The sequence below is a fragment of the Ophidiomyces ophidiicola genome, assembly GCF_022830035.1.
Source record: "Ophidiomyces ophidiicola strain CBS 122913 chromosome Unknown scaffold_2, whole genome shotgun sequence".
Taxonomy (NCBI): domain Eukaryota; kingdom Fungi; phylum Ascomycota; class Eurotiomycetes; order Onygenales; family Onygenaceae; genus Ophidiomyces; species Ophidiomyces ophidiicola.
This window is the reverse complement of record NW_026054642.1, coordinates 1,122,345-1,149,646: the sequence shown is the minus strand read 5'-3', so window position 1 is coordinate 1,149,646 and position 27,302 is coordinate 1,122,345. Positions and strand designations below refer to the sequence as shown.

Below are 27,302 nucleotides of genomic sequence, written 5' to 3'. Positions count from 1 at the left end.
ATGCCAAGGAACTGTCAGAAGAATGTGTTTCGCCTTATCGGGCCGTTTCAAGTGGCAGGTTTCAAGTGTGTGTGCAGTGCAGGTTGCGACATATTGTTTCTAACTCTGATCTTGGGACATATTACCCGCAAGGCTGAAGATTTGGAGAATCCCGTCTACCGTAAGCGGCGTTCGTCGCGGTGACAGAGTAGGTTCACTCGGGCCGCTGGTCAGGGACATCGGGTTTTGGATTGAACGTCGGTGTCGAACATCCACTTGGCACTAAGGGTTTTAAAGCTCGTATCATAAAGGGAGTCTTTTGTACAAAGTATTTCTTTTCTGTAAACTCCTTTGGTCGGCTAGAGGTAAACGACATTTCGTCCCTAAGGAGTCGCCCTTTGAAGCGGTCGATCGGACAAAACAGTTAAAAAAGTCTCAGTTTGTCTCGCCAACCCAACAGCCGAGAACGGGCGTTTTGAGTCCCAGACGCTAGTTATGTAGTTACGGCAGTTTCAAGCCGTAGAGTGCTCCGCTTGCATGCGTTGTCTGAGGAAAAACCTCGAGCTGTGTCGAAGTTGGCGGGAGGCCGTGGGGTCGCCGAGAACGGGCAGCGGCTTGGCCCGCCTCCAGCTAGTCACCTCGATCTCAAACTAGCAGACGATGGGATGGGCTAGACGGGCGGCATGTGGGAACGCCCTGCGACATGAAGCTGTCCGCTGGCGGCAAAAGAGGGGCATGAATGACCTCCGCAGCATGCCCGCGAAGAGTTCACCTCATCGATACTCTTGATACAACAGGCCTCCCTGACGACGTACGCACTTTGACGAGCAAAACGGCGCCTCCCTGGCCAAACGACCCCCTGAAGAAGATTGTTATCTGCAAGAAGTCATATCATTGATCGCCCAAGACATCCCTGGCAGCCATGGTCCAGATTGTACCGTTTGCTGTGGAGCAAGTATGTATGATCCCCCTCCAAGCCGCAGATGCAGACTGTTGTATGTAGCGACGAGCATCTACACCGACTGACTGGCTGACTCTCTTTGATACAACCCTACAGTGGATGGACGAGTATGAAACCACCGCAACATACAACATCGCAGAGACGTGCTGCGCACCCCTCTCGCTTGACGATCTCTGTGCCCTGGCGCCGGAGGCACCCCAGACCCCGTTCTCAACCGCCACCAAGCTGACCTACGGCGCGATTCGCGGCTCCAACGAGCTACGCTCCAACTTGGCCCGGCTGCTGTACACCGCTCCTCCGGGCGACGACGAGTCGTCGTCGTCGTCGTCGCGTGCGAGCCTGCCGCCTGAGAATATCTTGATTACGCCGGGGGCTATCAATGCCAATTTCCTGCTGCTCTATACCCTCATCCAGCCGGGGGACCATGTTATATGCCACTACCCCACATACCAGCAACTGTACTCTGTTCCCAGCTCGCTGGGTGCGGAGGTTAGTCTGTGGAAGACGCGCAGCGATGATGGCTGGAGATTGTGTCTGGACGAGCTGAAGGCGCTGATCAGGCCTAACACGAAGATGATTATTATCAAGTTGGTTCTCCTCGGGCTGCCTCCCCTTGTTTTTCTAGCAGTATGAGGATTTGAGAGCAACAATCACTAAACGCACGGTGATACTACCTTTTTAGCAACCCCCAGAACCCAACGGGGGCCTTGATAGCAGCGGATATCCTCGCAGGAATCGTCGACATCGCCAGGCAGCACTCTCTCCTGCTGCACAGCGACGAGGTGTACCGGCCGCTGTTCCACGGGCTGGCGGACCGGCACGAGTGGCCGCCGTCGGTGCTCTCGTTCGGGTACGACAAGGCGATCGCGACGGGGTCGATGTCCAAAGTGTACAGCCTGGCGGGCATCCGCGTGGGATGGATTGCGTCGGCGAGCACGGCGCTCGTGGAGCGGTGCGCCAGCGCCCGGGATTACACGACAATCTCGGTGAGCCAGGTGGACGACGGGATCGCCGCGTTCGCGCTCGACCCTTGCCGGGTGGAGCGGCTGGTGCAGCGGAATCTCGGGCTGGCCAGGACGAATCTGGCCATTTTAAAAGAGTTTGTGGACGAGCATCGCGGCACATGTGATTGGGTCGAGCCGCGCGCGGGCACCACGGCGTTTGTGCGGTTCTCGCGGCCGCTCGACGACGACGACGACGATGATGGTCGTCGTCGTCGGTCTGCCGTGGACGATGTGGCGCTGTGCACGATGCTGCAGCGCGAGAAGGGCGTCATGTTCGTGCCGGGCAGCAGGTGCTTTGGCGACGAGTTCCGCGGCTATGTGCGCATCGGCTATGTGCAGGAGACGGCGGTGCTGCAGGCGGGATTGCGCGAGCTGCGGGCGTTCATGACTGAGAGATTTGGCAGCGTGCCGGTGGTGTAGACAAGTCCATTATTATCCATCCATCTATCCATCCCCTTTCACTCGTTCATTTCATCCATCCATCCCCGTGCCTGTAGACTTGGGCTGTGTGAAGAGCCGCTGCGTGCAGATCCGGCATAACAGCAGCATTATAGCCACAACAGTGGCGTAACTACTCCGTAGTCAACTCACTGAACCCGTTAGTTAACTTCGCTGTTAGCCCACGCGCTGGGCTGTACCGCGGAGGAGAGATGATCCCATCCTCACCCAGCAAGCAGCACAAGCCTGCAACAACAAACAAATAACTACAACAACAATATAATAATCCCGAACCCACGGCTGCTGGGCAAGGGTTTGTTTGTTTCACAATAACAAGCCCGCCCAACCCGCGGTTTAACTAACTCACTAAGCTAACAACAAGTTAGTTTGATGAACCCGCCAAGCAGTCCCCCGGCCGCCCGCGCCTCGTCTGCCCGTGCGGGCGGCGGGCGTTCGCGGCGCGCTGTCAGACGTGAAACGGGCGAAGACGACGACGACCTGCTAGAGAGATGGGGCCAAAACAGCTCGTGTCGGGAGGGTTTGTTTTTAGATCTGCGGTTATGGGCCAGACATCAGGCAGTAATACTAACTAACTACTAGTTGACTGCCTGTTACTGAGGATGGTCTCCCGTCTAGTTACCGGAGATCGATCCCATTCCCCCCCCGCCCGCCTAGAAACAGTCGCATCCGCCCCAAGCAAACTGAGTTCGTTTTTGATTAAAAAAATCAACAACATAAACCAAAAAAATCTTCTTTTTTGTCAGCGGAATCCTTCAAACTCGAGGATCCCTACACGGGCTCTATCTCAAATGCTAAGCTAGTCAAACTAACCAAATTGTTTATTGCTTATCCGGGCCCCGTGTCGCGTCCCTCATGCCAGCAACGGAGAAGAGGCGACGGCCCCCCCCCTCGCCGCCCCCCACCCCGGACCAGCCAGCCAATCTAATTTCCTACGATTGACTCAGCCAGCAAGCAATAATATAAATTGCATTTGGCGGCGGTGGTTAATTCCCGACGGGATTCCGGCGCTCTGCGGATATGGCATGTCGTGCTTCTAGACACGTTCCGGCTTTGGCGGCGGGATTCGTTGGGCCCGGCCTGTGTTGTTGATCTCGTTTTTGTTTCTCTCCGGGCGTGAGGACCCGTGGACTCAGTGGCCCTCCTTTGAAAGCTTGTGCCCGTCGTCATCTTCTTCCTTCTTGATATCTCTTTTGCTCCGATTTTCCCTCCCTACTTTTCCATTATTATTATTGTGCCCCCGTTCGTTGCTGTTGTGGCCGCTTGCCCGTCTACTTCGGCCCCAAACCAAGGATTCAAAGATAGGGGATTTCGCGGCCTTGATGGCTGGCACAGTCATCCCGAAATCGCCCCATTAGTCCTGTCTGCTGGCGAGACGACTTACCTGCACTCTTTTCTCTCTCTCTCTCTCTCTCCCTCTCTCGTTCTGGACTATCAATGAACAACCCTACCCAACTGACCCCCATCTTTCGCCCTGGGCAGTTGCCGTCCCTTACTCCAAGATATATTTCCATCCTTCAGCTTTTTCTTTACCGCACCCCCTAGTCTAAGCCCACCCGGTACTCGGGGCCGCCGGGCCAGCATGGCAAGAACGGGGCTGATCTATATGGCCGGCGCGCTGTCGACCATCTTCACGCTGCTGTCGACGGTGGCCAACGGCGCGTTCGCAACGGGCATCAGCCGAGAGCTGTCGGGCCTGGGCGCCTTCCAGGTGGTGAGCGTGACGGGCTGCGCGCTCAGCTGCGTGCTGCAGGGCTTCCTGGTCTTCTTTCTGCGGCGGCGGCTCAACCGACACGTCCACGTGGCGAAGCAGCAGGAGCGGCGGGCGTTGATCGCGGTGGCGGTCGTGCTGGGCCTGGATGTCGCCGTGGTGGCCATGGCCATCCGCTGGAGCTCGACGCGCATCGGCGAGATCTCGTCCGGCGAAACGCGCGGCGATGTCCGCCTGCTGTTCGCGCTGTGGTGCACGCTCTGGGCCATCGCCGTGGTGTTCCAAGTCACCTGCTTCGGCGTGCTGGTGGTCTGGGGACGAGAAGACGACGCGGCGAGGCGCCGCCGCCGCCGGTCGACAGTGCCGGCGAAACACAGACACACGAAACGACTCGATCATGACGAGGACGACGAGGAGAACCGGATCCTCGGCTCCATCGAACAAGCCCGGTCGACGCAGCAGGGCCCCGGCGACGAGCCGCCGGAAAAACCGCGCTCGCGTGCATCGTCGATGTCGCAGCTGAAGATCTCATATTTCCTGCGCGACCTCGCCGGCGAACAGGAGCCGCCGGCCGACCACCAGCACCACCAGCAGCCGGGGGCGCGCAAATCGTCGTCGGACTCGCAGCGGTGGGAGCGCGGGTTCTCGCGGCGCGTGCCCGAGCTGCACGACGAGCTGCAGAAGATCAACCTGCACGCCAGCGCATCGACAGCCACCCTGAGTACGTACATGCACGGCAGCAGCAGCCGCAGCGTGCGGCGGCACGACGCACTGTACCCTGCGCCGCTCTCGGGCTCGCGCTCACCCTCACGCGGCGCCGCCGGATCGTGCCGCCACAGCACGATGCGAGGCACGCCATCGCCGGCGTTCAGCGGGCGCAAGGACGACAAGGTGAAGGAGGAGGAGGAGGAGGAGGAGCCGGTGGTGGAGGCGGCAACGGCGGAGAATATCCACCCGCTATTCCGCAGCAGCACGCTTTCGATCCCGGGGGTGTCGCCAGGCACGACGGTCACGGCGTCGCCGTTTGCGGGGCAGACGATCTCGATGCACACGTTGCAGCAGATTCGGTCGCGAGGGCGGCCGCGGTCACAGAGCCTGGGTGTGCATTACAAGCGGCAGCAGGAAGAGGAGAAGGAGGAGGAGAAGGAGAGAGCGGGCTGTGAGACGGCAGGCGGGTCATCACGCTATCCGTCGGGCGCGGAGGCTGTGGAGGAGAAGAGCAGCAGCAGCAGCCGCAGCCGCAACAGCGGCAGTGGTGGTGGTGGTGGGGGAGGCGGGCGACGGAAGAGCCAGATGAGCGTCGGGCGGCGGGGGAGCTCGCTGCCTCCGTGCCGGTGAAACGGCGTGTGTTTCTGATCTAACTACGGGGAGCGGAGGTATTATTATTGTTTCTGTTTACGGAGCGGGCGTTCTGGGGCGGGCGGGCTGGCAGTCTCGGGCATTTGGGTTTCGCATTCCTCGTCATCTTCATCTTCTTCTTCTTCATCTTCTTGTTCCTCTCTTCCGCAGCTTTCTGCTTTCTTGTATGTATTTTATATCGTACGGTCGTGTACGACCACAGCGCCGAGTCAGCGAATGCATGACATAATCACCGGGTCACGGGCTTGCTAGCGCGGAGCTTCGTTTCATGAGCCAATCGGCGGGCGCGCAACGACCATCGCGGGCAGACGCGCAGGCGCGAACGGGGCGAGGGCGAGGGTGAGGGCGAGTAGGATGTGTGCGCGCGCAAGCGGGAGGCGAGGTGAAGAACACGGGCAGCAGCGTCGTGGCGGGCGGGCGGTAGGATGGGTGGAGGATCAGGATGTGGGCGCAGAGAGAGGATAGGATTTGGGCTCAGCTGTGCTCAGCTCGTATGTCACGGCCCGGAGTTGTTGGACGTCGCACGGCGGCCGACGGTGGTACGGCGGGCGCCTGCAAGGGGCGGGATGGCGGGGCTGCGAGTGGTGGGAGGTACGGAGTAATGGTTAGCTAGCAGCTATGGATATACTGAGCGGTAGTTGCGCCGTGGCTAGTTCGCTGGCCCGTCGCTTCTGTCGCTTGCGTGCGGGCTGCTAACGAAGCTTGAGCTGCCCGGCTCCAGGCCTGCAAGCCAACTACTAGCTAGCGCCCGCACGCGAGACGAGACGACACGACACGAGAATATCAAGACGCAGACTTCTACTACTACTACTGCTGCTACCTACAATCCAGCCCTCGCCCGCCACGCCGCCGATCGCCCGCCGCCCGCCCGCCCAGCCATCCACCGCCGCGCTGCTGCCGGCTTGGTTTTCGCGCGCGCCCACACCCTGCCTACACGCCTGGCGGTGCAGTCTCGCCGTCTGCCTCGCCTGTCTCTTCCCCCGAGCCCGTCCGGCGTCTACACGGCCCTGGGCTCGGTCGCGCTGCCTGCCTGCTCAATGCGCCCCCATTGGTATTATTCTTAACCTATTCACCAACCAGTCAATATACGAACTAACGACCTTCTGGTCCGCCAACTCGTCACCACAACACCGCCCAGCCCGTCCTTGTAATTCTCTTTCTCTCTCTTCTTCTTCTTCTTCTTCTTCTCTCTCTCTCTCTCTTTTTTTATTTTACTTTTTTTTCTTTCCTTCTGTGCTTTCTTTCTCTCCGCTTTGTCTCCCGTGCTCTGTGCTCGTTGCATCGCCGCCAATCCCTGCTACTCTTAGCCTCCTTCGCTGTCTCGACCGAACTACTTCACTCACTTCCATACATCCATCACCCATCCCATCCTATCCTATATCCCTCCCCTTCCTCCTCCCCGCGCGGCTGTCTCATCCTCGCCCGCTCAATTGACGTCGCCCGCACGCCAGCATGGCCGGCGTCAAGCGCAAGCTGGACCACGATCCAGCGCCCAACGCGCCCGACCCGGACCTCCATCCGTCCCAAGGTATGAACCTCCCTCCACGTTTGAAACACCAACCGTTACTTATCCGGCCACGTAGCATCCTCGCCAGCGGCTTCTGCGACGCCAGAAAGGGATTCCAACGCCGTCACCAAGGCTGTTCGTGGTGCTCGTGTCCGGCCCAAAGCTGCCGCTGTCACTGCCACTACTGCCACCACCGCTGCTGCTGCTGCTGCTACCACCACCAGCACCCCCAGCAGCGCTGCCAGCTCGCAGCCGCAGTCGCCCGCAAAGAAACGGCGCCGCACCCGCGATGAGATCCTGGCGGAGCAGTTCGATGAGCTGCCCGGGCCCCGGACCACTCGCCAGTCCGCAAGGATCCTCTCCCAGCGACGTGCCACCGACCCCGCGCCCAATGTGGCCTTCGGCGCTGGCTCTCTGCCCAAGGCCGCCTCCATGGAGCCCGGTGTGCCTGGTGTGGCCTCCTTTGATACCTCGCACGAGTCCTTGTCCTTTGATCTCGGCGCCGGCCTCCTCCTTGGCCCAACTTCTGCTGCTCCTACCGCCGCAACTACTAGTGCTCCTACCGACCTCGAGAACAGCCTGCAGGCTGTCGACAACAACGACGCCAGTGGAGAATCGAGCTCTGCGAAGCCCAAACGCCGCCGCAGGCTGTCTGATCGCAAACGCGCACGATCGGCCGCACGGGACGACCTCGACTCGCCAGGCCCCGGCGTCGAGACCCCAACGACGTCGCCGATCAAAACCCCCAAGCGAGAGCACTCGGACGACTCCGACGCGCAGGACGACACTCCTTCCGCGGCCGCCTCGAGATCCGTGCCTGCGCTGACCCTGGCCACCGATCTGCCCGCCTCGCAGTCCACCGATGTCGAGACTCCCGACGGCGGCGGCGGCGGCGGCGGCGCGGGCCGCCCAGCGTCCGCCCTCTCCATGTCTCCACCCGCAACGCAGTCCGAGGCCGCAGAGCTCTCCGCCAGCACGATTCCGGCCGCGGGCGGCAGGACTCGCGCCGCTGGGGGCCGGCCCCGCGGCAAAGGCAAGGCGCGAAAGCCCCCCCTCAACCGCAAGGCGGCCGCTGCGGCCGGCAAGGCTGCTGCGCCCAGGATGCATGCGTATGATAGGAATTTGTCGCCCTCGGCCAGTGCGGCGGTAAAGAAGCTGAGAGACCGGCAGCGGGAGCTCCAGGGCGCGTTTCGGCGAGTGTCGTCGGCCCAGCGCGCGGCTCTGCTGGTGCTTGCGAACAGGTCGGAATCGCGCTTGGCGAAAGATCCCAAGGCGCATATGAGTACGCCGTTGTACCAGGAGGTGTTGGATGGTCTGGAGGCGCGTTTGGAAAAGCAGAAGGCTCTGATCAACCGAGAGTATGATCTGAAGGTTCAATGTGAGAAGCAGTATCTGGAGGCAGCGCAGTACTGGATCAATTCTGGCTTTGAGGTGAGCGCTATACTGCAAGGCTAGATATCGGCTTTGCCTGCTAACCATTCTCGAACACGCAGGAAAAGGTTGAGTCTGTGCGAGATGAGCATATTCTTGCTGCGCAAGGTAGCTTTTTGCAGTATCTCGACCAGTGTCGTCAGGCTGGAGATGACGACCACACAGAGGTATATATATGGTCGACTTCTGTTACTTTGAATCCCTCTTTCTAACCTGCTGCATGACAGACGGAGGAATCTGATACGGAGAATTGGAGAACCAACCGCAAGGTTTCACACCAGTCTGTCCGTGGGTTTGACGGCTCGTATATTCGACGGCCCAGCGGTGCCAGTCTGTATGACCGTGCCGACAGCGGCTGGGACGATTTCATCCAGAGAGCGCGAATTGGCGGCGATATTTTCGCGCTGCTGAAGGACATGGACCAGGAGGCGCGGCGCGACAAGGAGGAAAAGAAGAGGCTGCGTCAGGAGGCGAAGAAGAAGAATAGAGAAGCTGCAGCAGAGGAGAGCGAGGTTTCTGACAGCGATATCGTGCCAGAGCCAGTCCATTCTCGGCAACGGTTTAAGCGGCTGATTTCTGCGCTGGCAGATGCGTGCCAGCTTGCAGAGGCCGGCGGCAGCGACGAGAAGGAGGAGGAGGAGGAGGAGGAGGAGATCAAAGCTACGGAAGAGCCAAATCCGCCAGCATACGCCTTGAATGCTCTCGCGGATATCGCGCTTCAGTCGCCAACCAGCATCCAGTCTTCTGTTACTTCCGCTCCTTTTGCTCCCCCCATGGAACCTGTTGCTACAACTGCTGCTGCTGCTGCTGTCGCTCCACCGCCCGAACCAGCTCCCCAGCCTCCGCCAGTGTATCTACCAGCGCCCACACAGCACCAATATGCCGGCCTACCGGCGCCGCGTGGACATCCACGCCCTCTCCTGCCACAGCCCACCCATGGCCAGATCCTGCCCGCGCCTCCCAGCCCGCAGAAGCTCTACCAGCATCACCAATATGCACCTCCCGAACTGCCACCGCCGCTCGCTCCTCCGCCCATGCGCGCATCCTACCCCAGCATGCCGCGACCACTGCTCCCCGCCAGCCGTCCTCCGCCTCCAGACCTCCCGCCTATCCGGCAGAAGCTCAGCGAGGCGCTCAGACTGCCGGACCCATTCTCCTCCGCGCCACCGCACTTACCTGCTCCCGCTGGCCTGCGCTACTCCACCGGCGGACCACCCCCTCCTCCGCCCCCCCCTCCTCCTCCTCACCACGCCCACCCTCACGTCCGCCGCGCCTCCCAGCCCGCTCCCTACGCCGCCGCTCCCCTTCCGCCGCCATACCTGCCCGGACCCCCTCCGCCGTCGTCCGCACAGCAACCTCCGCCGGGATATGCGCATCCCGTCGAGCTCCCTCTGCCGGGAACTCTGTACCAGCCGCAGAGCATCTACCCACCGCCGTACTACTCGCCCTACCACCACCCGCACCCGGCGGCGGCGCCCCCGAGACCGCACCAGTCGGTATTTGGCCGCGACGCCTTGCAGCTGGGCCACCCGCCGCGCGGCGCACTCCATCCGCAGATGCATCCGCCGCCACCGCCGCCGCGGTACTGAAAAGAAAATAGTAATACTAAAAAAAGTACAAAGCAAAAGAAAAGAGACGAAAAGTAAATTTTTTTTTTTTATTTGGAGAAGTTTTCTTTTTGGTGGTGACATTTGGAGTGGATTTATTTTTATTTTATTTTTGTTCCCTGATACTACTAGCATTGTTAAGCTGCAACGGGTGATGGATGGGCGGCATAGCTTTCTTGTCTTGAAATTTTTATTTATTTATTCGTTTGCTATCTATTTACAAGAGTCTCCAGGAACCAACTACATAACCACCATCATCCAAAGGGAAACTGCCTAGTTAGCCTACCTAGCAACATAAACGATTATGAATCATGTTAGAAGATAAGAAGACTCTTCTATTGGTACCGATTCCAGTTGATCAGCAGTTGTTACATCAATTGTACAATGTCGATTTTTGTGGTGAACTCTTTCACTAAATTGTGTCTACCGAGAAAATCACAGAAAAAAAAAAAAAAACATTGGATGGGGTTGAAGACAAACGGAGACAAATGGCCTGCAAAATCCCAGAATAAACAAATGAGAAGTCAAAATTGCTGAAGCACATTGGAGTGTTTGATGCAAACACAGCCCAACCTGTCAATTATTCCTGTCAAACCGCCCAACACCAAGCCGCTGCAAGATCACGGAAGAGTGCGTCCAAGGTGGGAGAAAATCTGTCGACACAAGTCATTCCCTTCACCTTTATTTGCTTGGGGACGAGCTGATGAACGAAAAGCGTTGGGTCAGTTAACCCATTCGAGTAGACAATCTTTAAAAATGCACTGTTCAAGTGGGTTAGACTTACTTCGACCTCCGCTTTGATGTCTCGGAATCGGAAATTTCCACTGCCATGATTGATAAATCTTCTGTTGTGTCGTCCAGCCCGTTGGCCGAAATCAGTCAGATCTTTCATGATCTTGGTCATTCCGTCCATGGCCTATTTTTTGTCAGAACAAAAGGAATAGCATTGGTGAAAATGGGGTTGAACTCACCGGTGGGAGAACCTTGCAGATATCAGCCTCATCAGTGGCTTTGTTGATATTCCTCACCAGAGCCGTGGTAATGTCCTTCCAATTTCGACTATAATCGTTCACACGCTTCTTCAATTCCTATGTTTTTATTAGCCCAACATCAATCAATTTGCAATGGGCCGGGGACAATGTATATCCACACTTACTCCTAAGTCGACAGACAGAGTTGAGCTAGAAAGAGCAGAATTCTGTTTGCGCATTTCTTCATCCACCTTCCCGCCGTTGGACTTCAGCGGTCCTTCTATTATTTTTTTTGCCGCCGTCCATTCACCTGACACAGACGCCTGGCAAGATGCCACAGAGGCCATGAACAAGACGAGAACATTGGTGAAACGCATACTGAATGATGTTGTAGGAGTGAGTGAGGCTTGATAGAATATCCGATAATGACTATCTGATCCTGATAATTAATGCAGCCCGAGGGAATTCATTCAGCTATATATACACTCGATTGTAGATCCAGGCCTCACCTGGCTACCGTCTTGTACTGGGGATGTGAATCCTCCTGGCTATTTGAAGGTGCACCAACCAAGTACATACGTAGTGTTTATCTTGGCCAAATTGAATATCATCATGGCCGTAGAAATTGAATTGTTTATATGACATTATTTGTGGATGACTTTCGAAGTTCGCAATAAGGTTGCCTCCCGAAAAACACTTTTATTGATTGGTTATTAATCTTGGAGATTCTATGAATATTTAGGTACTAACTATGAGAATAGAGTCAAGCTCGTCGGGCAAAGCAGCCAGAGAGTTGTAGGATTTGCCAGGATTCCTAGAGGATTGGGGGGCGTTCTGTGGCTCGCAAAAACTTTGGGGCAGACCAGGCAGAGTTTAGAACTCCAAAGCATTTGCAGCGCATTGCCGCGCAAGCTGACCGCAGCATGGCAACGAGAACAGAGCTCTTAGTAGATAATCCTGGGAATGAGAGCGTGTGGATTCATCTTATGGCACCAAGATATCTGCAGCATCGAGCCATCTAATCGATATTATTAGAAGGCCAACGTAAGATCATGCACTGAAAAGCGGGATAGGCCCTCACAGTGACGCTATGGCGGGGACTGTTCAACTACATGGCGACATCCTAGTGAGACTTTGCTGATTTGCGTTATATCCAAGCGCAAGCACAACAGCTACGGCTGTGGAGCAAGCTATGGCCACCAGACACGGCCGGCGAACCTAGCCCCCTCGACAACACGGCCCGCTGCACGTTGTCCCTCGCGGAGCCAGGCGTGTTCTAGACCAGCTTCTTTTCGCATTACTCCACCACCCACTCGGTCGCAGCAGAATTGGAGGTCCTCAACCTTTCTCGGTACAAGCTGCCTGTTTCTCTCTAGGTATCTGCTCCAAAAATTTCAAGACAATTTGTACCTTTCTGGATTTGGCGCCGCTGCTGTTGCTACTGCTGCTGCTTCTTGGTACGTGTCAGGCTGTGGCTCCTCCCCCCATGCTTCACTCCCGCATGGCGGTGATTCCGTAATTTTATCTTCCCCAAACTGGTGGCTCAGCTTCGGTTAATCACCTTGGATTTCCCGACCCTACGTTTTGCAAAGCACCATGGATTGACTGAAGAACGAACAAAAAGATACCCTGGATCGGGTGAAGCCTTGTGAGATCTTTAATCCCATGGGAGGCACTGGCACTGATGGGCGAGTTGCTATGCTCCTTGGGCGATATGGCTGGCGTAGCTGAAAAAAGAGACGCATTGCGATCAGGCACGGCTGACTTGGAATGAATGCGGATCAGTGTATTGCTGCATACAGTGATCTAGCCGGAGAGATGTTCAGTGAGCTGCTGGGCTGCATTCTATTCAATCCTAGGAGCCAAGTCAGGTTGCGATTTGATTCTGAGACTGTTGAATGTGATCAGATAGCAGTGATGCGGGGATGGCTTGCTCAGGAGTGAGGGAGACTGGGGGTGTTGAATTAGGGTTCTTCGCCCATCCGAGCAGCCCTGAGACTGCAAGAACGGCTTTGTATATTCGATCGACCGTAACACCAAGGGCGTGGCTAAGTAATATTGTTCCCTTTCAAGAACATCTTTTGGTCGTCTTCGAAGCTACAGTCGCCATTCGATCAAAGAGGCACTCGCGGAAAAACTTGGGGCCGAGAACCCGACACACTGCGTCCGCTGCAGAGACCGCCTCGACAGGACTTTGTATTCGCTGGTAGACAAGACTTCGGAGTACCTACCTAGTAACTCGGGTCGTACCAGCATCGAGGCGTAGTTAAGCGAGACGGTTCTGCTAAAATGCGTGAGTCAGGGCGCCGTCTATGGTCGTCCGTCTTGCCATCGATCGCGTATTGCTCATCTGTCGTCAAAGCTTCCAAGCCCACCCATGACTCACCTTGCATCATATCACGAAAAAACATAATAAAATCCTGTCCATGCAAAGAAACCGAGCTGTGTTTATAAAATACAGATAACCCACCATCTTAAACAAGTTCTCCTCGCTACAAAGCCGGAAATCAAATCTAGAAGCGTAGTATAATACCTGGTGGCTTCTGCTTTCCGTTTCCCGCCCTCAACGCAACCTCCCCCGCCATTAAGCTTCTTAACCCACCAACCTTTGCGTTCGCGGGAAAAAAACACTACCAACCAAGCATTAATACCCCCGCCGCGAGCAATTGCATTCCTATACTATTCCTACCGTATCCTCTTGCATTTAACCCTGGAAGAACAGCAAAAGAAGAAAGATCAGCCGATAACCCCCTACGACTCGACCATGGCTGTGCGCGCGCAGTTTGAGAATTCGAATGAGTTAGTTACTTTTCTTTTTTTTCAGTCTTCCTTGCGCCTTTTGTTGCTCGAGGACTGTTTAAGCTAACGGGCGATTGTTCGACGGCGGTGTGTAGAGTCGGCGTCTTTGCGACGTTAACGAATTCCTATGCGATTGTGGCGATCGGTGGCTCGGAGAACTTTTACAGGTTGGTCTCTCTACCCACCCCGGTCTTGCGCCGCAGAGAAAAACTTCCAAGAGACAACAATAAGGAGAAGTGAATTGTTATCGGAATGAGCCTGTGGCCAGACTGTATTCCTTACGACTCGAGGCGTACGAGCATGTGTCCATGTTGTGCGGCATATGCAAGCTGCTGTGGATGGCTTGACAGGACTGCCTTCAGCTAGAACCACGCATATATCCCATACGAAGTCAAACAGTGGCACCAGACGGCTAATCTATCCCGGCGTCGATATAGTGTATTCGAATCCGAATTGCAGGACGTCATTCCCATTTGCCATGCGACCATCGCAGGCACACGGATTGTCGGACGGTTAACAGCCGGGTAGGCCAAACACTCCCCCTTCCTTGCGCGGGTTATTATGCATCCATGTTTCTGACATGCACCGTGGCGCACAGCAACCGAAAAGGCCTACTAGTCCCTACCACAACTACCGACCAAGAGCTCCAACATCTCCGAAACTCCATCCCAGATTCCGTCAAGATACAACGTGTAGAGGAGCGGTTATCGGCGCTAGGCAACGTGATATGCTGCAACGACCACGTCGCCCTCGTGCATCCTGATCTAGAGCGCGAAACCGAAGAAATGTAAGCACCCCATTTTCCTCCCTGTCTCCTCCTCCCTATCGCTTTCGCTAACGTACCAAACTCGCCCTTCTAGAATATCAGACGTCCTCGGCGTCGAAGTCTTCCGACAAACCATCGCCGACAACGTGCTCACCGGCTCGTACATGGCGCTCTCCAACCAGGGCGGCATCGTGCATCCCAAAACCTCCATCCAAGACCAAGACGAACTCTCCTCGCTCCTCCAGGTGCCGCTCGTGGCCGGCAGCGTGAACCGCGGGTCTGCCGTCGTGGGTGCCGGCATGGTGGTGAACGACTGGCTCGCGGTCACGGGGCTGGATACCACGGCGACGGAGCTGAGTGTGGTCGAGAGCGTGTTTAGGCTTGGTGAGGCGTCCGGGCTGGGGAATGTGAATAAGGAGAGTCTGGTGGAGAGCTTTTACTGAGTGGGCGAGCTTGGCTGGGATGCATATACCTAGTTCTTCATTCTTGATACCTTTTTACCTAGACTCGTTAATTCTTCAACGATGATCACAATAGAGACATGAATGTCCAGAAAGTCAGTCCGGCGCCTAACCTCGTTCTCGACCTGAAAGCAGTGATAGTAAATAAGTTGATTTATCTAATGAGCCCTGCCAGTCAAGATTTCAGTGTTAAAAACGCTCCCAAGCGGTGAAAAGTAGAAAAAAAAACCGATGAAAAAATACAAAAATAAAAAAATAATAGGCCCTATAGCAGGCTCGCTAAGACATTACAAGAAGTAGGTTGAAGGTGAGTGCTGAGGATATACAGTATCGGCCAGAGGGAGGAGAAATATAAACAGAGGAGCATGGAACGCTTGTATCATGAATATGCGTCCCTCTCCGCTTCCTCGGAATGTAAGTTATGGAGAGATATCGACTGCGGCAGTAAAGCCGAACGACAGGCGGCCGCATGGTCATTATCTTCAAGCCGCTCATCGGGATCATATTCTCCTTCTCCCCTCTCCAGCTCCTGCTGCGCTTCCTCGTCCTCCTCCTCGTACTCTTCATTTCCATCTTCACCTGGAGGAGGACCACCCGGCGGGGGAGGGGGTGGAGGTGGCGGCGGGGTTTCGGACCGCTGGCGTTTGCCAGGAGACTGGGAAGTATTCTCGAAGTCATCGTCGTCGAAATCCTCGCTGCGCTTGCGTTTGAGGGGATCTCCGTATCCGTCTTCTAGGGCTGCGCTGCCGGGGCTAATGGGCGGAGGAGGGGGAGGGGGAGGTATGGCGGCGGATGATGATGATGGTGGTGGTGAGGTGGACGAGCGGAGTCGCTTGGAGGGAGATACGGCGGCATTCTTATTCTGGCTGCTGGTGTCGTCGTCGAAACTGCTGGTGTCGGCGCGCTTTCGCTTCAATCCATCGCGGTGCGTCGAGTCCTCAGCAGCGTTGTCCGGCTCTGCATCGGATAGCTGATCGTCGCTATCTTCGTCGTTTACTTTTGTACCATTTTCATAAACGGATAGATTCTTCTTAACTTCTGTCGTTGTTGATGTAGATGTAGCAGGCTTGTCGCCATCTTTAGTTTTCTGTCCTGCTTTTTTCTCGTCGTAAGCTCGGTGCTTAGCGACGGCTTTGTCAAAGTATTCTTTGCAAAACTTTTTCACTTGTTTAATCTGCTTTTCGCTGATCTTTGTGGGGTCGTTGACTCGGTTATTTTTAAAATCCGAATTGACAAGTTTTTTCGCAACCTGGAGGAGACATATCAGCCATTGTCGAGGAGGAAGAAAACAAGTAGATGTGTAGTCAATACATACCTCTTTCGCATAACGCTTCAGGTCGTCTTTAGGGAGCTTATGTTTGAATTTGTCCACCACATACTTAACATGAGGAAACAGCTAAGTCCAGTAAGTATCAGTCGTAGAAACGTTGGTAGACTCGCCACACATACCGTATTTTCATATAATTTCTTCCGTTTCTCTTCACTATATGACTGCCATTTCTCCCTGCGCTCTTTCTGTTCGGGTTTCTTTGCGTCAGCAGGGGTAGCCGGTGTCGCGGATACGTCTTTCGCCTTCGGAGTATTTTCCTTCGCGTTCATGATCCCATCGATGATATCCTGCAGGGTCTTCTCTTTCGATTCGCGCTTGGGCGGCGGAGGTGGCTGTGCTGCCGGCGCCGTTGGTCGCACCCATGTCGTCTCTCCGTTGCTCGAGTAGTAATACGTGCGCCCGTTGGACTCAGCCGCAAACCAGCCCTGAGGAAGCGGGTTGAATGGTCGTCGGAAAGGTCGAGGGCCGGGGCGATAGGGACCTGTACTGCTCTTCCCGCCACGGGTGAGGGCGGCAGGCCCTCGGGGAGCGTTTCGGGTGACATCGACTGATCGCGACCGCGATCGAGATCGAGATCTCGACTTGGACTTAGCTTTGGACTCGACCTTGGGCTTGCGCTCTTCCTTTGCATCACGACGTTGGAAACGAGTGATACTAGGGGTGTTGTTGATCGTTGAAGGATCTCGTTTCATCCGAGGAATACGATAGCCAACTTCTAGAGCAGCCCAGACTTCCAGCAACGCCGTAGCTTTCTCCACCACTCGCTCGTCGTTACATTCTTTCAGCGGTTTCACGGTTTCTTCGATCTTCGAATCAATGATCTTGTTCCGTGTCAGCCGCGGAAACTTGTCGAGAATATCGAGGATCTGCAGAACAACGTTGAAGTCTTCCTTCCAGGCGTTTAGTTGCGAATTCAGGATCTGGTAACCGTGCATCCTCACCACCCGGTGGCGGACACGTTCATCTTCACACAGCTGGATACGGCCAAGCAGTTTGACGGCAATCCACTTCTCCTTGCACTGCATCAGCGCTGCCATAACCTTGGTGACACCATTTTCGTCCAAAGACTTGAGCTGCAAGCTATCAACATATTCCTCATCATCATCAACCGCCTTCTTCTTCCGCGGCCGCCTGGCAACGGCGGTGTCCCAACTATCCGGATCGTCAATTCCCAAGGCCTCAATCGTTGCATTAGACAGTTTCGTTGCACGCTCCGTCTGGGTCTTCCCGCCGATGAAACCCGTGCAATTTGGCTCGCCGCAGTAGCAGGGCTGTGGGTCGGCACCATAGCGATCAACATTGTAATTAAACACCAGCTCTTCACCGCTCTTGATGTGTCGTTCGGCGAAGATGCCCATCCGAAGCTTCTCGCCGACAACCCATTTATCCACGTAGCAATTCGGATTGCAGGAGTGATTGCAGAAGCGGCCCAGGTTTCCCTTCTTCGTGGCATCGACAAACTCTCCCTTGTTGAGAGACATGAAGTAGAAATGCTTGATGCCTTCTTCATCGTAATTCAACATGCGACGGCGAAATTGGTTTTCGTTGATGACTTCTCCGATATATTCATATATGAATTCGTGCGGGCGCAAGTCGCCATCCGCTCGAAGTCCGTAGCCTTTCTTTTCGGTTTTGATAACGGACACCTGAGCATACTCCTGTCGCTGGAATCGCTGGTTCTGACAGGAATCACCGCATCCACGATCACCCACGCACTCCATTTTCGTGGCGCGATTGATACAGTCAGAATCTTCGCCACAGGCGGCATTTTTGGATGTCACCGGATCTAGATATCGCTGTTAGCATCCCACTATAACTAGAGACTTTTGTTTTTCTTCCTCGTAATAACTTCTGGATATAGAATCAAACAAAAACCACGGCCGAGCAAGCTTCACATGTACTCTGTAGCATTGAAAAGGACGGCATAAGCAACTCACCCCATTCCTCAGCACAATCGCAGTCCATTGCATGCTCGGTGTATCCCATGTACTTGTTTGCATACGTGCACGTCTCGATCACCTGGAACGTGCCCGAGGCCTCGGCCGTGACGTCGTCGAGATGATCGAACAACGGCGCAGCCCTCGACGGCAGCTTCTGCGACGCAGACCGGGTCAGCTTGAGCGGCTGGCCGGGCTCCTGCTTGACTGCGATGTCGCCGCCCACCTTTTCGTCCACAAGCTCATCCTTGACGGCCGCCGAATTGCTGGGGCGGCTCCTAGGCTTGGAGACAGCAGCGGCGGGCTTCAGGCGCGGGGTGCTGGGCTTGCTGCTGGCAGACTCGAAGACGCCGTTGGTCTCGGGCCTGGGGGCGATGGAGTCGGGCACACCGTTCGGCGGCGCGAGGCTGTCCGCCGACGACTGTCGCTCCAGCTTCATGTCGGTCACGGCATCCTTTACGGTTTCTATTCGGGCGTCATCGTGGTCACGGCCGGCCATGGCTGGACATGCACATGCAACAACAACAACAACAACAACACTACTTACTACTGGCGAGCTTAGACGATGCTGCGTCCCTTAGCCGGGGAGAGGGAACGCCCTGTGCGCTCGCAACCGGCGTGGCCAGTCGGTCGTGGCGGCGGGTTGGGAGGCGGGTTGAAAGCTCGAATGCGGATTCCGTGGAAGGAAAAAAAAGAGAAAGCGCCAAGAATCCGAAACCTGATGCCCGCGAAACGGGCGCGGACCTCGCTTCCGGCGCCCAACAGCACGTCGACACAGGCAGCACGTAGACGATTCCCGTTGCTTGAATGATGCAGCGCGAGCAATTACTGTGCCTGCACGAGCGAAGCAGAGTGGCGGGTGATGGATGGCTGGAAGCAAAAAAAAAAGGGCTGAGGGGGAGCGTGGACGGGCAACACAAGGGCCGTCCGCCAAACCTTGCGAGGGCCCCCAGGCAACAAATGAATCGATGGCTTCTCACAATGGGAGATCTCCGGCCCCGAAACAGGAGCACAATAGAGACGGGCGAGGCACCGGCGCGCGCCAGCAGCGTCCCGACGGCTTCGGTGAGGCGGGTGTGCCGCCGCCCAGGGGAGGGAAGGGTTGAAGGGTTTGACGTCCGCAACAACCGCCTGATGGGAGGAAAAAAAAAATTGAAACAGTAAAAGCGCAGCTCGCGCGCTGGATCAGAGTGCGCGGCGGAGCGACGTGGATGCGATCCCCTTTGCCCTCCTCTTCCAATGGATATCTGAAACGCCCGTTCTCACCACCATGCGTGGGCAAAAGAAGACAAGATCACAAGAAACAGCCCAGCTGGGCGACCAGGCTATGCGGCCGCTGGGTTTCTATCGCAGCCACAAATTGGAGGCACAAAAGTACGGCCATCAGGGGCTCGCAGCCAATCTCATTGTCATTTATTCCTATTGCAACTATTTCTTTTTTTGTGTTTTGTTTTGGTTTTGTTGGGAACAAGCGATTCAACTGGCGACAGATGCCAGGAGAGAGGAGAAATGTGAGGGAGAAGGTGAAGGTTGGAGGAAAATCAAGCGGCAACTTTGAAAAAAAAAAAAGTGAGCAGAGAAAACGCGATGCGCTGGGGGAGGTGGAAATAGTGGCAATTCAGCCTGCTTCCCGCGCCATCCAGCCCGCAGAGAAAGCCCAGCATGTCTGGCGCCCTCAGACAGTTACGCCTGCTCGAGGGGACCGTGGAGAGTACGCTTCTCCCGGACGGAGACCTTCGTCATCCTGCTCTTCAATTGCGCGACCCTCGTCATCATCACCGTCAGGAACCCCAGGCTGCACGTCTCATTCTCGACCAGCCAGTCAAAGAACCGGGATGGCATCCCAAAGCAGCCGCTTCCGGCGCCAGAGTCCAGCTGTAAAAAACCTCGAAACCCCAGTCCAATCCTTGACGCTGAGCGTTTTTGACATCCCGAGTCCAGCCTATGTTACAAAAGAGAGAGAGATACGCCCCCATCGCAGAACCAAACTGGCAGTAGACCTGGGCGGGGGGACAAACATGTCTGCCTGGAAAAGCAGCAGCAGCAGCAGTGCTGTGTAGATCGCGTCTGTAAGGGTGCTTGTTCTCTAGAAGCTGACGACCTAGAGCAACGGATCAGACGGCGCATCCAGCTCTCACGAGCGCAGTTTTGGGGGGAGAGGAGAGGGAAGACAGTCAAGTACCCAATGTCACGTTGCGCGGCGGCAACAAGAGGACCAAGCTGATCAGCATGTCTGAGAGTTGGCAGCTGCAGCAGACAACTCTGCAGTACGGCCGTCCTAGCACCAGGCGTGCAAAGCCCGCGATGGCGCAGGCAAGAGACGGCGGACCCTGGAGGGATGTAGTATCAGACTGTTAACTAGGTACCCCGCCGCGCCGGCGTGGTGACGGGCATGGAGATCGCCTGGCTAGGCACCCACCGCGCCAGAGATCGAGATGGAAGAACATCCTGGTGAACGACTACCGTGGATGCGACGCCTCGCTGCCGGATGAGGGCGAAAGAAGCAACGGGCCTAACACCTCGTCCGGCTAAAAATATGCCGATGATGTGATAGATTTTCCCGCCCGAAAATCCCTCTGAAAAATCCACAAAGCACGCCAGGTTTGGAGAAGCAAAAACACACAGAAAAGAACACACACACACAAGAAAAGTTGGCACGGCCGTTGAAGCAAATATTAATAAATAGAATCCATCATACCCAAAAATTACCACCGTCGAAACCGATCCTCTCTCCAGGCCGCAGAGGATTGGCCCGGGGAAGCGCGGGATTGGCGGCGGCGGCGCATGGCGGTGGATGCCAGGCACCGCGCGAACCAGGGGGAGGGAGGGGGGCCCCGCCCGCACCGTTTTCTCGAAGGAGTCTCGACGACGGGCGGCGGGTAAGGCTGGCGAAAAGAAAGAGTCAAAGAAAAGAAGAAGAAGAAGAAGAAGAAAAAAAAAGCAAGCGAGGCGATCGACGGGAGCGTTTCAGCCGGGGCTCTTTGGCAGTTGGTTTTTTTGGCCTGCCTGGCTGCCTGGCGATGCGTGCGCTGGCTGGGGCCTCGGGTCTAGAAGAACGAAGAACAAAAAACAAATCAACAAACCACTGTGGATGGGACGGGCGGTGGTTGTTTTGCGTGTCAAGCTTCGCGCGCCTGGGCAGTCTGGAACACTGGTGGAATAATGCTGATATGGGTGAAGTGTAAGTGCCGTGGTGCTGGAGCAGCTGGTGCTCGAAGTACCTACTCCTACGCTGTGCATACATACATATACCCACCCAACCCGACTACTCGTTGCTACTGTGCTGCATACTCCGTGCATCAGCCGTGCGCCTCGGGCCTCGACGACGGCGGCATGGATAGCGGGTTTGTTCGTTTCATCTGGCGCACGGCGAGGTACTCGCGCGAGACTTGCGCCGTACGGAAAATACCGGTACGGACCATACACGCCCGCCGCACGGCCCCGCCCAATTTACGCTGCGTGACCGTATTGTCGTCGTGGCGGGTACGGAAGTCCGTACATACAGAAAGGCACCGAGTTTCCTCCAGCCAGTGCGAGTAAGTGAGCGAGTTGCCGACGTTGGGATGGAACCCCTCCGCTCTGCCATCAACTCGCCAGCCGCTGCGGAATACACGGCCACGTTACACTACAGGATCGCGATATCCCGCTGCCCAGCCCCGTCGCCAATCACAGCCGGCGCCGACAGCTATTGTTCAGGCCAAGTGGGAAGCGCTGGTCGGCCTGCTTGCCTGCCCATGCCGCCATCGAGGGAGAAAAGAGGGAGAGAGAGGGGGGAAGGGGAGCCACTTCACTACTTGGGCTGCAGCATGTAACTCTGCACGGAATCTGCGCAGGCCGTTAGTTCCATCCTCCGGCCCAGAAATAAAAAATACACAGGCCATGGCGAGACGCTGGTGCTGGTGCTGGTGCTGCGGCTGCGGCTGCGTCCCCTTTTCACTTGCATGCGCGCGCCGCCGCCGACGGCCTTCGCCGCACCCTTGCTGTCCCTCTGCTTCCCGGCCCAATCACCGGCCCGCGTCCGGCTCCACCCGTTGATGTTCGCTGGCCCGCCGACGATGGCCTGGCGATGCGAATCTGGGATTCCGTGGTGAGTTCGGTTAGTGTGCCAGCTTTCGGGCCTCCTCGACGAGAGACGATACCATGCAGCCGCTACACGCTAGGCCTTGCCGGCATCATGCAATTGCCGTAAAGGTTTAAGTCGGCAATCCATAAGCAGAATGGTTAGACTGGAAGAAAAAAAACACCCAGTTCATCAAAAAAAAAAAAAAAGACAAAAAAGTGGGAACGGACTAGGGACGCAGCGCCGGTTTCGAATCATATGCTGCATGGAGAACGCCTTACGCCAATGCGATCTGACATGTAGTGATTTTGTATCCGAGACATCCAACCCCCTTTAGTAACATACGACCCATAATGCCGGGGAGAGGGCCGCAGAATCGAAGCAACAACGGCCAGAATCAAGGACACCCGCCCTGTCATCGCCCAGCACAGCCTCAACTAATTTTCCTACCGTTGGTCGCACTTCCACCGCTCTTGCTCTGTTCTGGCAATCCGCACTTTTTGTGTTTCTTTTTTTATCTTTTTTTTGCACACCTCCCTCAGGTCCGCCGCCGCATCACTAAGGGCAGGCTCTTCCCATTCCACGGGCATGATAGGCAGAAACGGGGTCCCGGGCGGCGGCTGGGGAGGCACGGCAGCTCTGACATGTCACAAGCGTGATCTTGTGCAGGAGATTAACTTCGACGCCTGCCTGCAGCTTTTTTCCCCTGGGGCCAGTAACTATTGGTTCTCCAGCCTTTGTTTTCTGTATTATTTATTTTATATTTTTAATTCATTTGCTGTCTCCCCAGGGATTGGGGCAAGTTCGGTGCGACGATGCCAAAAAAAACCCCCTTCCCCCCCCCTTCTGTCCCCCATCCTTTCCCAAGCAAGCATACCGGCCTCCCGGGGGCCACTGGACGTGTCAAGCCAGGATGGTGCACGTCCTGGGGGGGCGTGGAGGGATAATAATATGCATACATATCGGGAACCGTATATGTGGGCGCGCGGACATGGGTGGGGTGGGTGGAACGGCGTCTCTGTGCGCAGGTTGACAGGAAAAAAAAAGGGGGGGGCAGGCCGGGAGGAACACTGGCGCTGTCTCGACTGTCTTGCTGTCCAGCTCCCGTCTCTCTCTGGCCCAGCAGCGCGACGAGACTGCAATGAATGCCAGGCCGCCGCCGCAGAAAGCACCACGCTTCGCTGTTGTCGTCGAGGCAGGCGGCGGGCGCTGGAGGGCCCGCTAGCCCGTGTATGGCCTAGCGCGGTACGGGGTGTTTCTGGCTCATTTCCGCCGTCTTGTCACGGCCGTACGCCCGCTGCGCCGAGCGTTACGTGCAGCGTACCGTCGGCGCCGTACCGGGACGCCGCCCGTACCGGCCTTACCGCCGCCGCCGCGTACCTCGCCCGTCCCTTGCGTCGTCGCGACCTCACCCCGTCCGCCCGCCGTTTTTCCCTCTTCTCTCTCCCTCTCTCTCTCTCTCTTCTTCTCTCTTTTCTTCGCTTTCTTTCGTTCTTTTCTTTTCATTCGTTCGTTCGCTTCGTCTCTTCTTTCGCGCGCTTCTTGTTTCTGCCTGTTCCCTCCCTCCTTCCCCTAAGAGCGCCTGGACCCGTTGCCCCCTCCCCAATTGCCTCCGCGCCTCTGGGTGCTGTTGTTCTATCAGCCCTCGTTTCGTTTCCGCTCAGGCCGCACGGCCGCCGTTCCTTTGTGTGTGTTGCTGGCCCGGGCCCTGTGCTCTCTCCCTGTCGTTGAAGTGTACTTCCCAAACCACAAAAAGGACGCCATGGCTCTGCTCTAGTTCCCCCAAATGCCTCCATGTTGACGGCTCCCCCCTCCCCAAAGTGCTCTCACGCTCTTTTTTTTTGTTTCGCTCTCCAAACGCCTCCCCTTCTTCCTCCTTGCCTCCGCGCCAGCGCGCGTGTGTGTGTGACTAATTCGCTACTCCGTCGCCGCTCTTCTTCATATTACGCTCGTTTTGACGTTTCGAATTGATTAGTTTTTGTTTCTGGGCCTGCTCGTTGCGCCCAAACGCCACAACCGTTATCCTCCACCCCCTAAGCCCCCGAATTTTATATGCGACTGGCAGCGTGTATCCTGGGCAGCAGTGTTTCTCTGTTGGCCTCTGCACCTTGTGTTCCACCCTTGTTGTTTTTATTTTTATTCTTATTTTTTCTTTTGTTCTTTTTCTCCCAAACATCTTTATGCGCAGTCGAGCTGGCTTTGCATCACCTATTTGAAAGCTGCTTCCGTGACCGGCCCTCCCCTGGGATCCTCCTAATGCAAATTCGAGCTACTTCTCGGGAATTTATGACTTGCGGGATATGTCGAGCCTACAAGACAGACCATGGACTGAGGAGGAGAAGGTAAATTTGCCTGCCCTGTGAGCGTAAACATTGTTTTTTATGACTTCGCCGTGTTGCGCCCAATTTCTATCTCTCGCCGGCTGTTGACCCGATTTGTTGCAGGACAGTCTTCTTACCGAAATCCTGAAAAAGGCCGGGATTATTACTCCAGCGTTCCTCTTCGGAATTATAAAAGAGAATAATGTATCCCCCAATTGGATGGAGATCCCTCTGCCTGCAGGTATACGCACCACCAGAAATACCATTTGCGATCAACCCTTCAGAGCTAACGATTTACCCTGCAGGACGATCGCTTCACGCCTGCCAAGCAGCCTTTCGCATCATGGAACATGAATATCCATATCCGTATAGGCAAACGTTCCCAGGGCTGCCTATACCGCCTCAAATCTCCCCGGGACTTCGAAAACGACCCCTTCCAGCCATCAGCCAAGACAAATCAGCGCCGGCGCCTCGCGCAATACAACCGAAGCCCGCCCCATCAGCTGAAGCATTCCAAGCACCCCAAGCCCGGCCCGCGCTTCAGATACCGCGCTTGCCAGATCCGGCGAGGGGAGAACCACCGAGAAAACGGGGTAGGCCTAGTAAGGCGGAGATACAAAGACGAACGCAAATGGCACAGGCTCGTGGTGAACAGTATCCTGCCCCAAAAAGGCCAATTGCCAAGAAAGGCTTTGGACCTTCGTCGCCAACGATTATGGCAGCCACTGAGCCGATGTCTTCCCCGTCAGGCGCGGTTCCAAGACCTATGCTAAACCAACACAGACATGATGGTGTTGGCTTTCCAGGCGCGCGGGAGGAATCATCACAAACGGAGGATATGCAAGTACGCCGAATGGCCGCGGCACAGGCAGCAGTGTTTGGCGACCATTCACCAAGTCTAACAAAGGATTCGATGCCGAGAACACTAGAAGGTCAGATGGCGCCGTCTCCAACCTCCTTTCCTACTTTCAGAAATATTATGCAGCCCAGCGCTGGGAATCCCGGCTCTCGACACGACGCTCTGGCTGCCAATATAGCAGAGGCAGAGACCGGGGTTGATTCCGCACACGCTATGCTGGACGACCACAGAGAAACGTGAAACGCTTCTGATGATGTATGAGATCACAAAAATAGACATGCCAAAGAATGGTATGACCATTGATGGCTGAACCCAAGATGAACTCGAGGCTCTGGGGCTAAAAGGAACACAACTTGTTTCCATTACGAGAGATTCTACAAGCAGAAATTGGAGTATAGGGGCATCTTTTTCCTCTTGAAGGAGCGACAAAATTGCCCAATACATGCCTTTTTGAAGAAAATGGTGCCATTGCACTACAAGGAAAAGATTTGCTCCTTGGACAATTCCCCACCGCAGGCCCATTAGGCGCAGATCTATGATGCTGCTTCGCTCTCTTAGTTCCTCCCGGAAATTAACCGCAACCTCGATATCATTTCTCTTTCCCTTAAACCAAAAAAAAGACGGCAACGATAATAAAGAGACGGCCCAGGTCTCTAGAATTATCCACGGAAAGTCTTTAATGACTAATGGAAAAGTGCTTCTTGACGAATTTCCGACTTTTACAACCTTAATGTATTACATGTCTTACATTTTTCATCTATCCAAAATTGCGGTTCTTTTTTTTTTTTTCTTTTTTTGGGCTGTAGGTTTTAGATATCAGGTCAAATTTTTGGTTAAAAGCCTCGATCTCTTCTTTTACTCTTTATTTCATCTTGTGTCTTATTTGACAAAATCTAAGAAATTTCTTTCTTGGCGCATTTGCTGGTGGTTCTTGTGGCTTCGGCCTGGTTGTTCTTGTTGAAGAGACCTTTTGTTTTTTGGTCGGGTTTCGATGGGAAACACGGCACATCGAATGGGTTCTGCACCTACCGGTATAGCGAAACAATTTATCTACCTACCACTCCTAGTGTATACCATGCCCCTGGAAGCTGTAGGCGGGGGCATTGAGTGCAGTTCATTCAACGAGCACATTATGGCCCAAATTATGAGCAAAATTCTGTGAAGGATAAAGCAATTACATGCCAAGATTTAGTATCTAAAACATGCATTTAGGTCAATTAAATGACTGAAAATATACCAATTATGCACCCTTTCAGGGGCTAGTTAGCGGCTGCATGACCTACATACAATGCGGGCGACGGTAGCGATAACAATAATAGGGCCTTCTGTTGAGAACTTGGCTGCGCGATCTCGATGTGGGGGGCCAGTCAGAAGTGCGTGCGGTCCAGGATCCAATATCCAATATTTATCGCAATACATCTTCCTTTTGGACAAAAAAAATAGCACATGAACGATATGTTTAGCTAACAGGGAAGAAAAAAAGATGGAGGAAAAAAAAGAATTGGATGATTCCCCCGAGCCGGAATCGAGCCGGCGACCTTTCGGTAGCATGAGGTATTCCTATTACAGCCGAACGTGATATCCAACTACACCATCAGGGGTTTCTGGTTGCGGGTACTGTCTCTGTTCGGATTATGAGCCCCGCTTTAACTGAAGAACTGTGACTCTGATTGGCTAAGTGCTGATGTAACGCAGCGCAGTACGGTGTATCTTACGTAAACCGTTCCCCACTAACGGCGTAAATTACGTATGGGTGTATTTTCTTTACGTTTCCCTCCAGAGC

General features: G+C 55.2%; 7 protein-coding genes and 1 non-coding gene across 8 annotated transcripts; 5 read left to right on the top strand and 3 right to left on the bottom strand.

The window, feature by feature from the left end:
• Window positions 1-901: 901 nt before the first annotated feature.
• LOZ57_001002 (uncharacterized protein) lies at window positions 902-2,364 on the top strand (the record flags this gene model as incomplete). Its single annotated transcript, XM_049250095.1, has 3 exons — window positions 902-934; window positions 1,037-1,567; window positions 1,633-2,364. 3 exons carry the CDS (start codon window positions 902-904, stop codon window positions 2,362-2,364), a joined length of 1,296 nt encoding a protein of 431 aa, XP_049111255.1.
• Window positions 2,365-3,982: 1,618 nt separating this feature from the next.
• On the top strand, window positions 3,983-5,449 carry LOZ57_001001 (uncharacterized protein; the record flags this gene model as incomplete). The annotated part of the gene is made up of 1 exon (XM_049250094.1): window positions 3,983-5,449. One exon carries the CDS (start codon window positions 3,983-3,985, stop codon window positions 5,447-5,449), a length of 1,467 nt encoding a protein of 488 aa, XP_049111254.1.
• A 1,473-nt stretch (window positions 5,450-6,922) lies between these two features.
• LOZ57_001000 (uncharacterized protein) lies at window positions 6,923-9,997 on the top strand (the record flags this gene model as incomplete). The annotated part of the gene is made up of 4 exons (XM_049250093.1): window positions 6,923-6,998; window positions 7,054-8,408; window positions 8,471-8,575; window positions 8,636-9,997. 4 exons carry the CDS (start codon window positions 6,923-6,925, stop codon window positions 9,995-9,997), a joined length of 2,898 nt encoding a protein of 965 aa, XP_049111253.1.
• Window positions 9,998-10,604: 607 nt separating this feature from the next.
• LOZ57_000999 (uncharacterized protein) lies at window positions 10,605-11,363 on the bottom strand (the record flags this gene model as incomplete). The annotated part of the gene is made up of 3 exons (XM_049250092.1): window positions 10,605-10,931; window positions 10,987-11,103; window positions 11,172-11,363. The coding sequence occupies 3 exons, from the start codon at window positions 11,361-11,363 to the stop codon at window positions 10,605-10,607; spliced, it is 636 nt and encodes a 211-aa protein (XP_049111252.1).
• A 2,387-nt stretch (window positions 11,364-13,750) lies between these two features.
• On the top strand, window positions 13,751-14,994 carry TIF6 (Eukaryotic translation initiation factor 6; the record flags this gene model as incomplete). Its single annotated transcript, XM_049250091.1, has 5 exons — window positions 13,751-13,785; window positions 13,881-13,952; window positions 14,223-14,309; window positions 14,384-14,572; window positions 14,646-14,994. 5 exons carry the CDS (start codon window positions 13,751-13,753, stop codon window positions 14,992-14,994), a joined length of 732 nt encoding a protein of 243 aa, XP_049111251.1.
• Window positions 14,995-15,391: 397 nt separating this feature from the next.
• On the bottom strand, window positions 15,392-18,778 carry SET2 (histone methyltransferase set2; the record flags this gene model as incomplete). Its single annotated transcript, XM_049250090.1, has 4 exons — window positions 15,392-16,261; window positions 16,328-16,408; window positions 16,462-18,128; window positions 18,280-18,778. The coding sequence occupies 4 exons, from the start codon at window positions 18,776-18,778 to the stop codon at window positions 15,392-15,394; spliced, it is 3,117 nt and encodes a 1,038-aa protein (XP_049111250.1).
• A 6,225-nt stretch (window positions 18,779-25,003) lies between these two features.
• Window positions 25,004-25,759, top strand: LOZ57_000996 (uncharacterized protein; the record flags this gene model as incomplete). Its single annotated transcript, XM_049250089.1, has 1 exon — window positions 25,004-25,759. One exon carries the CDS (start codon window positions 25,004-25,006, stop codon window positions 25,757-25,759), a length of 756 nt encoding a protein of 251 aa, XP_049111249.1.
• Window positions 25,760-27,029: 1,270 nt separating this feature from the next.
• LOZ57_000995 lies at window positions 27,030-27,120 on the bottom strand. The gene has a single exon. It is a non-coding gene; the product is annotated as a tRNA-Tyr (tRNA).
• Between the last annotated feature and the right edge of the window lie 182 nt (window positions 27,121-27,302).